At 42.0% G+C, this 15773-nt stretch overlaps 1 protein-coding gene across 1 annotated transcript in view; it reads right to left on the reverse strand.

Annotated features, from left to right (window-relative positions):
• Positions 1 to 15773, reverse strand: part of arb2a (ARB2 cotranscriptional regulator A) — a 163546-nt gene that overhangs the window by 42840 nt on the left and 104933 nt on the right. Inside the window, exon 10 of the mRNA XM_005722361.1 lies at positions 10280 to 10364. Within this exon, the coding sequence (XP_005722418.1) occupies positions 10280 to 10364 (85 nt within the window). The remainder of the gene's footprint in view (positions 1 to 10279; positions 10365 to 15773) is intronic.

Here is a 15773-nt window from a genome sequence, read left to right on the forward strand (position 1 = left end):
TATATATATAGACTTATAAGCCTTATGTGCTTATATATAGTAGGTGACTTAGTCTGGAGCTCTTTTACACAAGATTCAGTAGAGCTATGCAGATGAATAAAATGAACAGACATGAAACTCTAGCAGCACTGCAATCATGTAACATGCTTCACTTTTCTAACTTCGTGTATGAAAAACACCATGTCATTTTGGCTAACTTTTTAAGTTACAAAGTTTATCGTCTCTTATGTTAGTCAGTGTTTCCCTGCTGCCCTGTCTGCTGTTTCAAACCCTTCAACATCTCAGCACCCACCTGTAGGCTCCAGGGGATGTTTACTCATAACTTCCCAATTTCTGTATTTATCAATTTTGTGGGGCGTGATGAGCTTGGAGACTTGACAAAAACTCTAATTATATTCTGGTGCCGCAAGAAATCAATCTTTTCAAACCCAAATGATCTGACGTATTTTGTGATAGAGTTGATGTTAGCCCCTACCCTCACTGTCAGCTCTTCCTTGAAAGTCCAAACCATGTGACGCATGTGACATTTATTGTAACTTCTGAATGCTTTACGTCGACTTTGTACATTTTTTGCATGCCTATACAGCACCATCTTGCTTTATATTACGTTACGGCAAGCTGGCTAACTGCTAAAACTTTAAGGTATATAGAATGAGCTCTCAGGAGCTCAGTGTCTTCAGCGTGGTACCGTGCTGGAAATGCCACCTGTGCAAGTCCAGTTGTGAAATTTCCTCACTACTAAATGCTCCAGAGTCCATTGTTATGACAAAGTGCACGCGATCGAGAACAATAGCAACTCAGCCATGAAGTGCTAGGCCACGTATAATCACAGAGGGGGGTCAGCAGGTGTTGAGGTACATAGCTTATGGAGGTAAGTCAATCACTACAGACCTCCAAACGTCATGTGGACTTCAGATTAGCTCAAGAACAGTGCGTAGAGAGCTTCATGGGATAACTTTCCATGGCCAAGCAGCTGCATCCAAGCCTCATCAATCACAATGCAAAGTGCCAGATGCAGTTGTGTAAAGCATGACACCACTGGACTCAGTAAAAAGAAGTGGAGACATGTTCTCTGGAGTGACAAATGCTGCTTCTCCATCTATCAATCCAATGGATGAATCTTGGTTTTATCGCAGCTTGTCTGACTGCATTGTCTAAGGTTTCTGTGGTGGGGGTGTGGTCTACGGCTCCGCTGCAGAGGAGGGTGGGGCAGTGGGTTCTGCTGGCAGAGCAGCTGGGACTGATTGGTGTGATCAGTCCTGCTATTTCAGTTGCCAGCTGGGATTGGAGAGAGGATGGCTGTTCTGGGAACAAGTTGTCTGAAAAGCTGCACAGAGATCTTGAAAAAGTGTCATATAAAACATAATCAGTCCTGTAACAGTGTGTACATATGGATCAATTGTGTCACAGTGATGTCGAAAACCAGTTGCGGGATGAGCCATGACCAGTGCAGCCAGTGGCAGTACTGGCAACATTGCTGGCGGAAACGGCCACCATGCACCGGGAGCAGGTGGCGTTGCATCAAGGTTAGCTCCAATGGCTATGGGATCAGGCCGAGGATCAGACAAGAGAGTTGGAGGACCTGGTTGCTCTGGCTCTAGGCAGCAGAGTCGGCCAGTCCCAGGCCTGAGGAGGAGGCTCCCCAGAACCACTACAGCTTCGTGGGCTGCAGAGCAGCTGCCACGAGAGGTGGTCTCTAACACACGCTCTATTGCCTCCCCAGCAATGAAGGGTGCTTCCCCAACTCACAGGGAGCCTCGCAATTGCTGATGCAGGTGTGTTGGAGGTGAAGGCAGCTATAGACTGGCACCAGTAATGCCTGCTGACGGAGGTGGGGCAGGTGGTCAGTGTCACCAGCCCTCCAACACCTTCCCCCAGTCCAGGAAGGATGTACACCATACCTGTAAGGTGTTTAGGGGATACACGCCAGGATATGGTCGACTCGGGATGCACGCAGACCTTGATCCACCAAACTCTGGTTCGGCCAGGGCATTGTTGGAGACAGAGTGGGTGGAGGACAAGTGTGTACATGGGGACATACAAAAATATGTCTCCTCTGGGAAGGAGGAGACTGTGTTTCAGTTCGTCTCCCGAGTCAGCATCCCAAAAGATATAGTGATTGACCAGGGCTTGTTCTTGTCTCGCACACTAAAAGAACTGTACAAATGACTTGGAATTAAAACTTTTCGGACCACCGTCCACCACCCTCAGAATGATGGGCTGGTGGAGAGGCTGTATAAGACTTTAAAATCCATGATTCATAAGTTCATTCATGAGGATGAATGCAATTGAGATCGCTGGTTAGACCCTCTGTTGTTCGAAGTGTGGAAGGTTCCCCAGGATTTTCTCCCTTTAAGGTAACTTTTCGGCAGGAAGCCACCGGTGGAAAGGAACTGGAAAGGACCCTTTGTGGTCACACAGTGAGTGGGACATGTAGACTATGAAGTGGTACAGTCGGACAGGGGAGGACTCACACAAATATATCACCTCAACCTCCTGAAAGTGCGGAGAGAGGCTAAAACCGTTTCTCTGGTCAGCCTTGTTGGGACTGGAGGTGCCAAATTCCGCCTGCCTCCATTGTGATGGCCTTCTCACACAGGCCCCGAGAGCGGACATTGCTGCATTGCAACAATATTTTGCAGATGTGTTCTTCCCCCTGCCCAGCCATACCAGCCTCATAGAAACTGCATGACGGTACACACACATGTACATAAAAGACAAAGTGTTCAGAGAGAATTGGCTAATGGAAAAGTCAGACAGCACGTGGTGTAGTGCCATAGTTCTTGTGGTAAAGAGAGATGGATCTATATGGTTCTGTGTTGACTACCATAAAGTGGATGAAGTGTCACAGTTTATCTCATCGCCGGGTCAACAAGCTCCTGGACCGGTTAGGCACCATTTGCTTTTTTTTATGTTTCTGGATTTAACAAAAACGTGTGCTTTGTTAATAACTGTACAGTAATACTGGGAGACGTGGGATGAAGAAAGTTGCTAAGAGTCATAATGCTAGCATTAAAGCCTAACCACTGCTGGCATTGCTAAGAGTCATAATGCTAGCAGTGGTTAGGCTTTACTGTCCCCCTTTGGGGTTGATTGGATTAATTCCAGACAAAGCAAGAACCCAGAGTATTTTTAGCATATTCCCTACTTTCTGAGTACTCCCAACTCAAAAAGTATCAAGAAACCCATACAGCTCCCGATGATCAGGAATACACTAGCATTAGTTTTTCATCATGATCTTTACTTTTGATCCTGTTGATGCTGCAGCGATCACATGTTGTATATATAGAATTTGTGTTTTTTTTCCTAAGTAGTTTGCCACATGTCGAGGTCAGGGATAAAGGCATGGGCGGATTAAAGCCTATATCGACTCAATGAGAAAAGGCCATATGGGCAAATGAGATCCATGTCCATGAAGCACTAATCTGGGGATGCCCTGAGTGACGAAGGATGGACACTGCCCACATCTGCTAAGAGGCTTGGGAATTCAAATACAGCCAGTGGACTGCTCTACTGTATCCTGCACATTAGCGCCCCCATCTGACCCTGAATAATCAGAGAGTAAAAAAAGAGCCTTGATTGGGAAAGAAGATTAAAAACACTATCACAGTAAACAAATGTAACATTCATTCAAAACATACAGAAAGGAAACAATCATTTGAAGCTTACTGATTAAATTCAAATGAAAAGTTGTTTTGAAGTCATACATTAAAATTTAAATTCAAATGTATACAAGATAAAGGTGAAGATACTGTAAAGTAGATACAGATGTCTTTACAGAGAAATTACTACCACATAAAGAAACTTATATAGTCATTACCAGAATAATAGTTAGCGCGTGCCCCATAGCAAATAAAAGTAAAAAAAAAAGGCATAAATTAAAATGTAGAAGGTAAGGCAAGTGGAGATAAAGCAAAAAGGAGGGGGTATTTATTAGAGATTCTGTCCCAGTGATTGGCTGCAAGGCTAGTAGCAGAAGGACAAATGGACAAATCTAAGGAGCTAATAACACTGAATACGGAACGGCCCTCATGGGCAAATCTGGCACTAAGATGATAATGAGATTATAAAACCCTACTATATTGCGGCAAATTGTATAAGTGTTTCATTGAACCTTGTTGAACTTTCATTTATGCATGCCAGGCTCCTTCCCTTTTTGTCTCTCTCCTTTCTTCTCCTTCCCGGGATGATGGGTAGAGTATGAGTAAGAGAAGGAGTAGAAAAAATGCCTTCTGGATAGAGTTTACCTAGTGTAGGGTTGAATAGAAGACCACAGACTGGGCTTTTAAGACATGCTTGTGGTTAGCATAATTACGGTAGCTTAAAAAATGAAAGGGTATGAGCTCTTGTCAGAGTACAAGTATATGTCCCATACATTTATCTATCGACTACGTATACCTATTCCAAATATGTATACAAAATGTATGTAATAGGTGACAAGAGCAGTATTCATAAAACTGCGAAAGAAAGAATGGAATGAATTAATTCATCCCTGGTTCTGTTTCGTCGTCCCTGTTGGAGAGAGGTATCTCTAAGGCATAATGCTACCATCACCGTGCTTCACTATAAGGCTAATACTAGGTAAGTGATAGTCAAGTGACTGCAAATAAAAGTTGCCTGACATAGATTCATATGAGAGCATGGCTAATACCAATATAAGCTTAGGCACAAGAGAGACAGAGTCTTTAAGGTAATTTTGTAATTTTATACACCATGCTTGTAGAATAACAACTCTTTTCCAAAACAGTTGGGACATTGTGCAACATATAAAGAGTGAGTCTGGATTGTATATTGTAAAAGAAAGCATCACCTGTTTTTCTTAACATCAGTGATGAAGTATGATGCCTGATCATATCTCAGATATGTTAGTGAGATGTCACCTACATAACATACCAGTGCTTTTGTTGTACTTTGACTGTTCATATTGAGAATTCATCTGAATAAAATGGAAATGTAAACAAGGCGTACCCAGTTTTTCCCTCTCTCAAATAAAAATTTGTAGGACCAAACAAGAGATTAATTTTTCTCTCTAACCATGATTCTCTCAAATCAAAATTTTAATGGTTGTAAAATACAATTATCACCTGTCACTGAGCAGTTATGGAATTGTTATTGTGATATGTATTTGCAAGTCTAAGCTTCTGTTCGGTGTTCCACTTATTGTATGTGTAGGCGTGTGTAGGTATGTGTGCGTATATACGTGTGTGTGGATGCCAAGCACCTGCAGGCCTGATGGGCGTGGTCCTGCTAGAGGATTGGCCACACCTGAAGCCCCACACACACCTGCTGCTGATCAGGCTCGTCGGGGGAGCTATTTAGGAGACCGATGGAGCTCCAACCGACGCGGGATCATTCCATGAGACTCCACGTTAGTCTTCAGCTTGGTTAAGTCTGTGAGTGTATGCCTACTGGAATTAAGTGTCTTGACGGCTGCCTCTGTTATTTCTGCTCAGGAGGAGCGTGGAACAGCGTAGGGCAGTAAGCACGGGGTGTGGAGAACACAGAGCACGGACTTTTTGAGAAGACACGACACGGGAGTCACGGGAGAGCACGGGGATTTACTGTTATTGTTCCATTCACTGTAAATAAACGCACTGCTTATACACAGAGCACTACGCCTGGGTCCTCCTTCCCTACTTCCCCACGGTTTGCCATGCCAAACCGTGACAGTACCAATGAAAAACAAAAAACACTAATTCTGCCCTTTTAGAGTACTCACAACACAAATTACAGGATATATAAGAATGAAAAGGGGGTAAACATTTGGAAAAGATATGTGACATGCTGTCTTTCTCTCTGTTATGCAGGCAAATTTCAGTCAGATGTATCTGTTATTTAGGCTTATGGTCTTATGAATTGGTATTCTGATCATTTGAAAGACTTTATGATACTGAATTCAATATGTTAGAAATTCAATATGAACACTTTGAAACAGAAAAATACATTTGTGAGTCACTGACATCAGCATTTTCCACATCATCATGATTTAGTCTAGCAATGATTTGACCCAGACAATGCCCCGACCCTCTGGATCCAGATCAGAGGTTAGCATCCAGTTCACCTGAGTTTACCTCTGTGAACTGGAGTTTACATCCTGCACTTCTGACACAGAATGTGCAAGTGAGGCTATGAAAACACATAATAGGTATGTGAAAACACACTCGTAAAACACACATGCACACACACACATATACAAGATACACACATTCACTTCCATGTGACCTTCTACCAAGGCAGCGGACTTCCACCCTACCAAGCTGAAAAAACAGAGGTTAGAGGAGGTGAGCTTCATTTGAGTGGGTCTAAATTTCCCAAATCAGCTCACAAATATCAATCACACACTGTGTCTGTGTATGTGTGTGTGTGTGGTTGTGTGTGTAAGAGAGAGAGAGACAGATTGATGTTTTTGTGTGGTGAAGAAGTGGAGACAGCTAAAGGTGTTTCACAGTCAGCAATGCGTGGATCAGGGAGGTGAGGGTTACAGTCAAGTCAAACCTAGAGCAGGATGAAACACATTTGCAATAAAAGCTTGACATTATGTGTCAACATACCTACTTTTATTTAAAAGTACTCATTTTTTGTCTATGGGTCTAAGTACATTATTAGTTTAAAAAATTCAAAGTGTCCCCCCTTGTCATCACACAAAAATAATTCTTACTTCTGTAACAATTCATGATACAGATAATAATAATAATTAATATTTGATTTTAACAGCAAAAGTAAAAAAAAAATACATCCAATACATATATATGTTATACAGGAAATGAAAGTGAGTCCCATTCTGCAGTCCATTATGGTTAATTACAGCATTGTGCTGGGACTCTTGTACTAGAGCATGGTTGGTAATTAAAGTACAGGTAAGACATTAACTTACTTTTGTTAGCCATTAATCAGTGTTTACCTTCAGAGAGCTCCCCCTTTGTAATTAATAATCAGCTTGGACAATGAATAATCACCCAAGAGGAAGTTGTGTGTTCATGTGTGTGTTTTTATGTATTGGTGTGTTAATAGCAATGGGGTTTTCCCAAAGTACAGCCTTACTAATAAATGAATAATCTTCAGTCTCAGAAAACCCCCTCCAAAAACTTCAAACAAGACAACCCCCCCCCCAACTCCCCAACAAAAATAGAAGAGCCATTACAAGTAACACTCTCCTGTATTTGCTCTTTTTTTATCCATCTATTTCTGATCACCCTCATTCTCTCCAACTTTGAACGGTATCCTTTGCTTGGCATCTAAACAGTCCAGGTTTGGAATGATTACATGTTGGGAAGGCTTCTGCAACCCCCACATTAACAAGCACCCGACTCCTCAACTTATTTCTGTCAGCCTTGCTTCTACTCCAACACACACATGCGCAAACACACAAAGGGAGCTTTTCCAGAAAGAGATTGGTTCCACTTTATCTGCATATTTAGCCTGTGTTCAGTGTGCTGCTAACTGATAAAATTCTGCAAGTGTGCCAGGCCCCTGCCAAATGCCAGAGCACCGACCTTCTTAGGAGGAACAAATTCCTTTAGCAAAAATTTACAGAAAACAAATAAAAAACAAACAAACAAAAACCCCAAAACAAAACAAACAAGCAAAGAAACAAATAACGAAAAGAATAAGGTAGTGAAAGAGGAAAGCAAGACAGTCAAAGGAGAAGGGGATGGATCCAGGCTTTATTCCAATGATAATGATATTGATATATTAGTGAAGACTCCCAGAGATTATCATTAACATATAATATTAACATATTATGGTATACCAGCATTGCTTCACAGATGCTTAGGAATAGCAGACATGCCTTCAAGGCTCCTTTTGCCAAAAAAAATCTGAATCAAAACGGATCCTCATTTCTCCAGAGAGCCAAGAGGTATGCAGAGGAGTAGATACATAAAGGGTGAAACCAAGAATAATTATCTTTCTTCAAAAAATTATTTATTGCTAAGAAAGAAGAATGGATGCAGGAGAGCAAAAGAGCAATGGCAAGACTCACCCTTCAACCCATTCTCCCATTTTTCTGCCTGACCAATACCCTTGCACTTAGCGTGCGTGCGTGCGTGCGTGCGTGCGTGCGTGTCTGTTAAGTGAGTGATCATACGCCATTCTCAGCAGCAGCCAGGGGCCCAGGGCTTCCTCGGTCTGGCTACGTAGAAGAGCAGCGGTTCACATTGGGATGTCTGTCATTGCGTATGTGCATATGCATGTGCGTGCATGATAACAAGGATTCACTGGTCTGTTTTCTGTTGCTGAGAGGTTTTTATCTCCAACCTTGATTAGCAACACCTACACACACATATCCATATTATAGCAACCTAAACAAAGGCAGTCGTAGTAGCAGGAGTGACTGCTGATTGAAGTGTTGGGCCACGATGCCCTGACAGCCTTCCTTCAACCTTCTCTCAACCTCGTCACCTCCGTTGCTCTGCTGTGACTCTCACCACAATAGCTGCTGCTTGTGAACCTGCCAGGCTGCCAAGGACACAAAGATGACTGAACCAACCTTTGACATTAGAAGTGTCCACTAAAAGACCAGAGACAAGCCGAGTTGGCAGCTCTGTTAACAGGCTAGAGACCGAGATCTTTTCAGCTTGCTTAAAGTAGCAAAAGTCAATAGAGCACAAGTCAATAGTGCATACATTTGGATGGACGCCGTGTCAAACAAGTCTGTGTTTAGATATTGTTAGGCATGCCAACAGTTTCAAAAGGTGACCTCAATATTTTGGCACAACTGTTGCTGTCTTTTGACCGACAGCAGTCACGGAGAAGGAGCAGAAAAGACATAAATCATCAAAGTAAAAAACTGACATTTGAGCATGAAATACAGCATGAGGTTTGTATTGAAGGCTAGATGACATTTCAAGGAGCTGATTCACTCGAAGATGTTAAGGCCACCCACCCACACAGCTCCATGTGGAACATGCCGTTTTAGTGGCCGAGATGAGATAGGAGTGCTAGAGATGTATTCACAGACATGTGGAGCATGTGTAAGATGACCTATACATTCACCATGATGTCAGGGAGGATCTTTGAAGAGAATAAAATCACAAAGCAGAGCATCCCGAGCAAAGATGGAAATGAGGGAAGAGCTAAGAACGTGAACGTTCGAGTATGTTTGTGTGTAACACTGTAACAAAGCAAAAACAGGTGTTTTTAATACCTGCGACAGATATATTGCTTCCTGCTTAAGGCTTGACTTTCCTTCTTTTTTTCATATGTGTGGGACTGTGCAAGCATGCCTGTGTGTGTGTCACTCTTCAAACAACACTGCAATCATCATCTCTTATCAACGGTCATGTTGAGGATTACAGCTTTCATCCCTAATCCTACATTAAGGACACATTCTCATGATGGACGTGACATCATCAAGGCCAGTCAACCACAGAGAGGGCACAAGGACAGGAAGCCAAACACCACAGGAAAGGATTAATGAATATAGGAGACAGAATGGATGATGAAAAAAAAAATGCAAGAGGGGGTCACAAAGAAGATGAAAACAGAAATGAACTCAGATAGCAAAATTTCTGCAGTGCTGCTGATACAACCTCTCTATTTGTGTTTCAAGATAATCTTCCACTGCTTCAGTTCCACAGTTTGTCTAACAGTGACACTCAATCTGTTCTACTAAGATTTAAGATGTACCCATTACCCAGACACATGCGCACAAACATGGACATGTGCTAAATACACACCGTTCTGAACTGACTGAATTCCGATCCACTCCTTTAAATCACTGAAGGAAAAAATACACAAATACTGAGGAGTTTATTTTTAGTCTGCATGAGTCCTTATTGCTTTTTATTAAAAGAAATACCAAGCTGCACTATTACATCCTCTGTGACAGTTCCACATTATATTTAAACCAATGATATAGAACGAAAAAACCACCTTCAATTTTCATGCTAAATAATCTGTGGTTATGGTTTCTAGATATTTAACTGACTTTCAACATATACAAGTGTTAAAATCAATGGACAGATTATTGCATCGTTGTTTGTAACCCTCTCGATGCACTAGTTTCTCAGTACACCTCACTATACCACCCAGAGAAACCATGCCTCTTTTTTAACTGTTACTAAAAAAACAAATATGCTTGACTTATCTAACATTGGCACAATCCAGTTTCCTGCTCGCAAACGTGTGTCAAATTTTAACCAGGAACCTCCCAATACTTCAATGTTCAACAGCCTTATAATGAGCAAAATCTAATAAAACTGAAAGGGATCCCAATTATGCTGTGATTCACAGACATTGAGAAATACTGTTTATATTTTTGGACAGACAATTTTGGTACCTGCAGAGACTCTGGGGCAGTCTGGCATCATAGGCTCCAGTGGTATGTCCAAGGGCTCTGGACTTGATACCCAGTTACGACAGTGCTTTAGAAAGAGAAAAATAAAACAATTAAACTCATATTAAATGACATTCAAAAGAATTAAATATGACATGTGGAGAGTAATGAATATGTAGCAAGCAGTTTCTTCCACTATTACTTCCACAAACACAGAGAAAACTATTGTAAAAGATGAAGATATAAAAGGAAAGTATTTGGTACAAAATTTAAGTCTTTAATCTTGTTAATAATGGGTGTGTGTTTTTATTTTGTTTCAACTGCATCTAACCAAACACTGAAAAAGGAAAAGCGGTTGGAAACAAACAGAAAGACAGTACGCAAGAAAGTGTGTGTGTTTCTGTGTGTGTGTAGATGAGTAAGGTGGGGGAAGAGAAGGAGAGACAGGAACAAGCAATTAAAAGCTCAGTGACATGTTGCTCAGACAGCTTGGCGTTTGTTTGTGGTGGAGAGCTGAGGCCTTCTACCACAGTGGATGAGTGAGTGCCCTGGGGGAGGGTGTCTGCCCAGCTTGCTGACCCATAACCCCCTGCAAACACCCCTACTCCTCTCACAACCCCAGTGGTTGACAACTCTACTGTCAGAAAGAGGAGAAGACCTCTTCATTCGTTTTTTTTCCTTTATGCTGTCTTCATCTTCCTATCTGTCTGGCACTCCCTTTTTTTTCTACCTACCACTGCAGGTTATTTTAGACATATAAGGTCTTAAGCCCTATGTACCATTAATCAAAAGTATCAATGCTTCAGAATAAGACAACTTAAGTTTTCAGTGCTGTAAGTTTTCATTCTCCGGGTCAGCGGATGACAGCGCATCAAAGTTTGTTTTCCCTTTTGACTCTGCAATGTGGATTGGTATGCTGTGGCTTGTAAGGTAGGTACAAAAACAAGGGAAAAGGGAGAAAGAGACAGAGGGAGGCTGAGAAGGAATGCTTAGAGAAGACGTCCCCCAAGATAAGATAAAAGTTCAATAGAAGAAAGAGAAAATGTAAAGAGATTAGAATGTGCAGCTGGTGTCCTTCTGAATCACTGCTTATCTGCCCTTGTTTACTTTCACCCTGGCCCCCTGACAGCCATTACGGTATTGTACGTGCTTGTGTGCGCGCGTGCGGTTGTGTGTGTGGGTCAGTGACTGCATTTCAAGGGGTCTCCCACGAAGATGTGTAGAGTTGTGAACCCTTCAAAATATACACACACACACACACCGACGCACAGATGCTTTTGCATTTTTGCCCTCTGTGACGCCGACTCCCAAAGACCTAAAGCAAGACTCACAGAACAGACAAACCCTGCAAATGCTTTCAATTTAAATTACGTAACACAATCACCCAAACGCACACACATTACTTTTGTGGATATATATTCTGTTCTATAGTCTTTACAAGTTCTCTGGTTTCTGTACGAATATTAAAACTGCATCGAAGCAGAGACACTGAATACATCTAATCCAAACTGAGGTCCTCTGCTGTTTATTTTTGTTGAAAAAAGTCTGCGCAGCTAGGGCAAACCAAATCTCTCATCATATGCTTGACATATACTGCAGTGAGGGTACATTGTGATTTATTTACTGCAAGCTTATAGAGAAATATAGAAATTCATTACAAGAGATAATCATGATGAAACATCTGGAACATATAAATCCGTAGCAAATATTCATTTGGGAAATTTACAGAAAAGTCTGTTATTGAAATAAAGTTTGTTTTTCTTAAGAATGGATTACATATGAACCAAAGTAGTCAATCACTGAATGTGTCTCTTAAATGGTAGGAATGCCTGAATTACTCTTTTCTGGTGCTTTTTCATTTATTTTTAGCCCTGTCAATCAAAAAAATGCTAGCCACTGGAAAGCATAGAGAATAAAAGTAGCCAAAGAGGTTGAAGAAAGATCAGCCAAGAGATGAGAGGGGATGAAGGGGGGGTGGCTGGAGGGCTTGGTGTTCGGGGGAAGATGACAAGTCATCTTGGTAAACAGTGGCATATTGTGTATTTTTAGATCCTTTGGTTTGCCCTAGATGTGCTCTCCTCTGAGCCCGGGCTCGAGGGCAGAGTGGTGCAGAGTAGCACAGAAGCAGTGGGGCTCCTTGACTGCTACATCAAGTGTCTCATTGTATCTCCTTTAATTCATTCTGTCTGTCTGGAGGAAGATGTCAGCTGGGCTGTGGAGCAGTGGGCTGAAGGCAGCTAGAGAGAAGGGAAGGAGGGGAGTCTTTCAAAGGGCCCTCCTCCCTCCCCTACACCTCCACCACCAATGGAGGCAGGGAGGCTGAGGTTTGAATAGATTTGTCAAGGCAACAACACACATGTGCACACAAACTCTTGCATAAATGCACACACACACAGCACAAAGCCCCAGTACTGTGGGAGACCGCAGGCATAACAGCAGTCACATAAAGGCAAGGCCTGCTGGCTGGGATTAGAGAAGGGCGACATGACAAAAGGATGGCACATCACATCGGCTGCCTCTGACACATAGCATCATCACTTCAAGCAGCTCGTCCACCGATCAATGATGCCATTGAACTAAAAGCAGACAGAGAAACAAACATGTAAACAGATTTGGCTGTCCCAAACCTCTGCTACTCTGTGCATGTGCTTTTCTTTGCATGCTTGGATTTATGCTGGTTATGAACATACACATTTGCCCAGTCTTTGGGAAAATCTTTTGAAGTTTAACTTTGCCAACTACCAGTTGGAATATTTAGATTGATATGGACTTAGTAATGTGTTAGGAATGAAAGGATGCCACATTGTTTGATGGAGATAAAAATGATCAACTTACAGATTTCTGATAGAGGGTTTAAGAGTTCATGGAGCCATGGGGCGACCATAGCTCAGGGGGTTGGGAAGCGTATCTGTAACCGGAAGGTCGCCCGTTCGATCCCCGGGCTCTCTGTCCTGGTCGTTGTGTCGTGGGGAAGACGCTTTACCCTACTTTACCCTACTGGTGATGGCGCGATATGGCAGCCTCGCTTCTGTCAGTCTGCCCCAGGGCAGCTGTGGCTACAACCGTAGCTTGCCTCCACCAGTGTGTGAGAGTGAATGAATAGTGGCATTGTAAAGCGCTTTGGGTGCCTTGAAAAGCGCTATATAAATCCAATCCATTATTATTATTATTACTGATGGCAGTCAGCTTAGCCTGTAGAGGTCTGTGTGTCCCTCCAAGGATATATCTCCCCAAATCATCACTGACCCACCACAAAACTGGTCGTGCTGAACGATATTCTTTCTTTTTCTGTTTCTCCTGTGAAACAGTTTTTGATGATTTGCAAATGTGCTATATAAAGTTTATTATTACTTATGACCACTTCCTACTGTGCAAAATGCAGAATAAAAAAAATAAAACTATATTATTTTATTAGTAATAATGTGGATTGATAATTAAACTGTTTATCAAATAAATTCTAAATTTAGCAACAAATACCAGTCAAATGTTTGGACATACCAGATCTTTGACTGGTACTGTATATAATCACTGGATTCTCAGTGTGTACGCATGCCAACTTGGTACATACTGGTAGATGTTTTGTCTCCATACACACTTCCACTCCATTTGAGCATTTGCATGCAAGGTTAACCACATTAGTAGCTACCACAAACCAATTCGCCTTAAAGAGGAGTGCTTTATAATGGCCTTCAACACCAGAGCTGCATCAATGCAGACTTTCCAGTGGTGTGCAAGACTGTTGTGAGCAACTACCCACATATTTATTGGTTGGTAAACTGTGAAAGATGTTTAATCTGATGTCACAATTTAAAGGTTACATTTTATTGTGACTAAAAGATGCCTGTCTCTAGTCAAGAAAACTGAAGATGGGGTATTTTAATTGTAAAATGTGTATTAGCAGAGATGGTTACAATAGCAAAGCAGCTTACCAGAGTTAAAAAAAAAAACAGAAGATGTTTACAGGACATGCTACCAAAGAAACTTGTTAATAGCTTGTTTTTCCTCATAATGCATGCACCGTTCAGAGTGAAGTTTATTCTGAAGCTTGTACCTGTATTTATATCCTATGCATAATTCTTACTGTTTAATTAAGGTCACTGTTTTGTCAATTTTAGGCAACGAAACTATACGGGTTTGCATTCAGATACACTCTCATGTTTAAAGACAAACTTATCAGTTGATTCAGCCTTCCATCATATTACTTGTTGCTGCAATGATGAGTTCAGTGTCAGTGAAGTGCAGAGAGCTCTTGGCTAAGGTCTCATGATAACTACTTCAGACGTTTAGGGATTTAGGTTTCTATTACAGTACTTGGCATTTTGATACAATGACTTTAAAAGGGTACCCAGTGGATTAAAATGTGGAGCCAAAGGGTCCTGACCGAGTGTCAGATGGGAGGGAGACTAACCTTCTATATATGCAACCATCTATACCACCTCGGTTGCAAAACTGCATCTCCACCTCTCATTCTGAAAGCACACCAAACTGAGTCCCATGACAGAAACTCTGTACCAAGTGCACAAAGTCTCCTAAACCATAACACACATGACAGTCTGCTACCTAACTTCTCAGAAAGTAGTCCTGAGTATCAATTTTTGCTCACTCTCTCTGTGTCTGTTTCTAACCCACCTCCCCCAGTTCTTGAATAATCTCTATGGATTAGGATGGTTTATTCATGACCATAGTGTACTCTGAATGTGTGTGCATATGCGTGTGTGTCTGTGTGTGTGTGCGTGCTCTGGGCAGGCCACTAGAGTGTGACAGCAGGCCAGCACAGTGACAGGAGACACCTTGGAGATTGTGACAGGCTGCCAGCTGTACACCATCATTTGGATTTCTCTCTCTCACTCACTTCTCCTCACTATGCTACTCATCTACCTCCACATATATCTCTTCATCCTCCTTCTGCATCTGTATTCACTCCATTCACACAGTACCTGTGTTTTTTTCTCTTTCCACAGCTCTACACTGTGCTTTCTCAGTGGCAGTCAACAGGATTTAAATAATTGAATGTTTCTCATACTCTGTTTCTTTGTATATTTTTTTCTGTCTCAGTCAGTAGATGAGTCTTTCTATCTTTGCTCTGGCCTACCCCATCTTTTTTTTAATCTCACCTTCACTCACTATTTGGTTTCCTTGCTGTGACGTCAGTTCCCCCTTGTCTGACCCATCTGGTCTATACAACCTGGCTCAGCAGGCGCTGATCTCTAAATCCTATCTTCTCTCTTTCACCCGTTTCATCACTCCATCTCACCATCCACTGACCTCTTGAACCTCAAAAGAAGAGAATTACCACTGTCCGAGGAGAAAAGAACACGGCTGGGGTGTCCCAAACTCACATACATCCACTTGTATTGGCATCCATCTTTATTCACCAAACAGGGCATTAGTGACGTTCAGTGCTAGCTAACCTTCTATGATGAGCTGCCCATACATTAGTGTGCAATGAAACAGATGGGTTACTTATAAAAATGTCCTTATGTATGTATGTATGTAT

This window comes from Pundamilia nyererei, unplaced genomic scaffold (assembly GCF_000239375.1).
Source record: "Pundamilia nyererei isolate P.nyererei 1_Seehausen unplaced genomic scaffold, PunNye1.0 scaffold00006, whole genome shotgun sequence".
Taxonomy (NCBI): Eukaryota; Metazoa; Chordata; class Actinopteri; order Cichliformes; family Cichlidae; genus Pundamilia; species Pundamilia nyererei.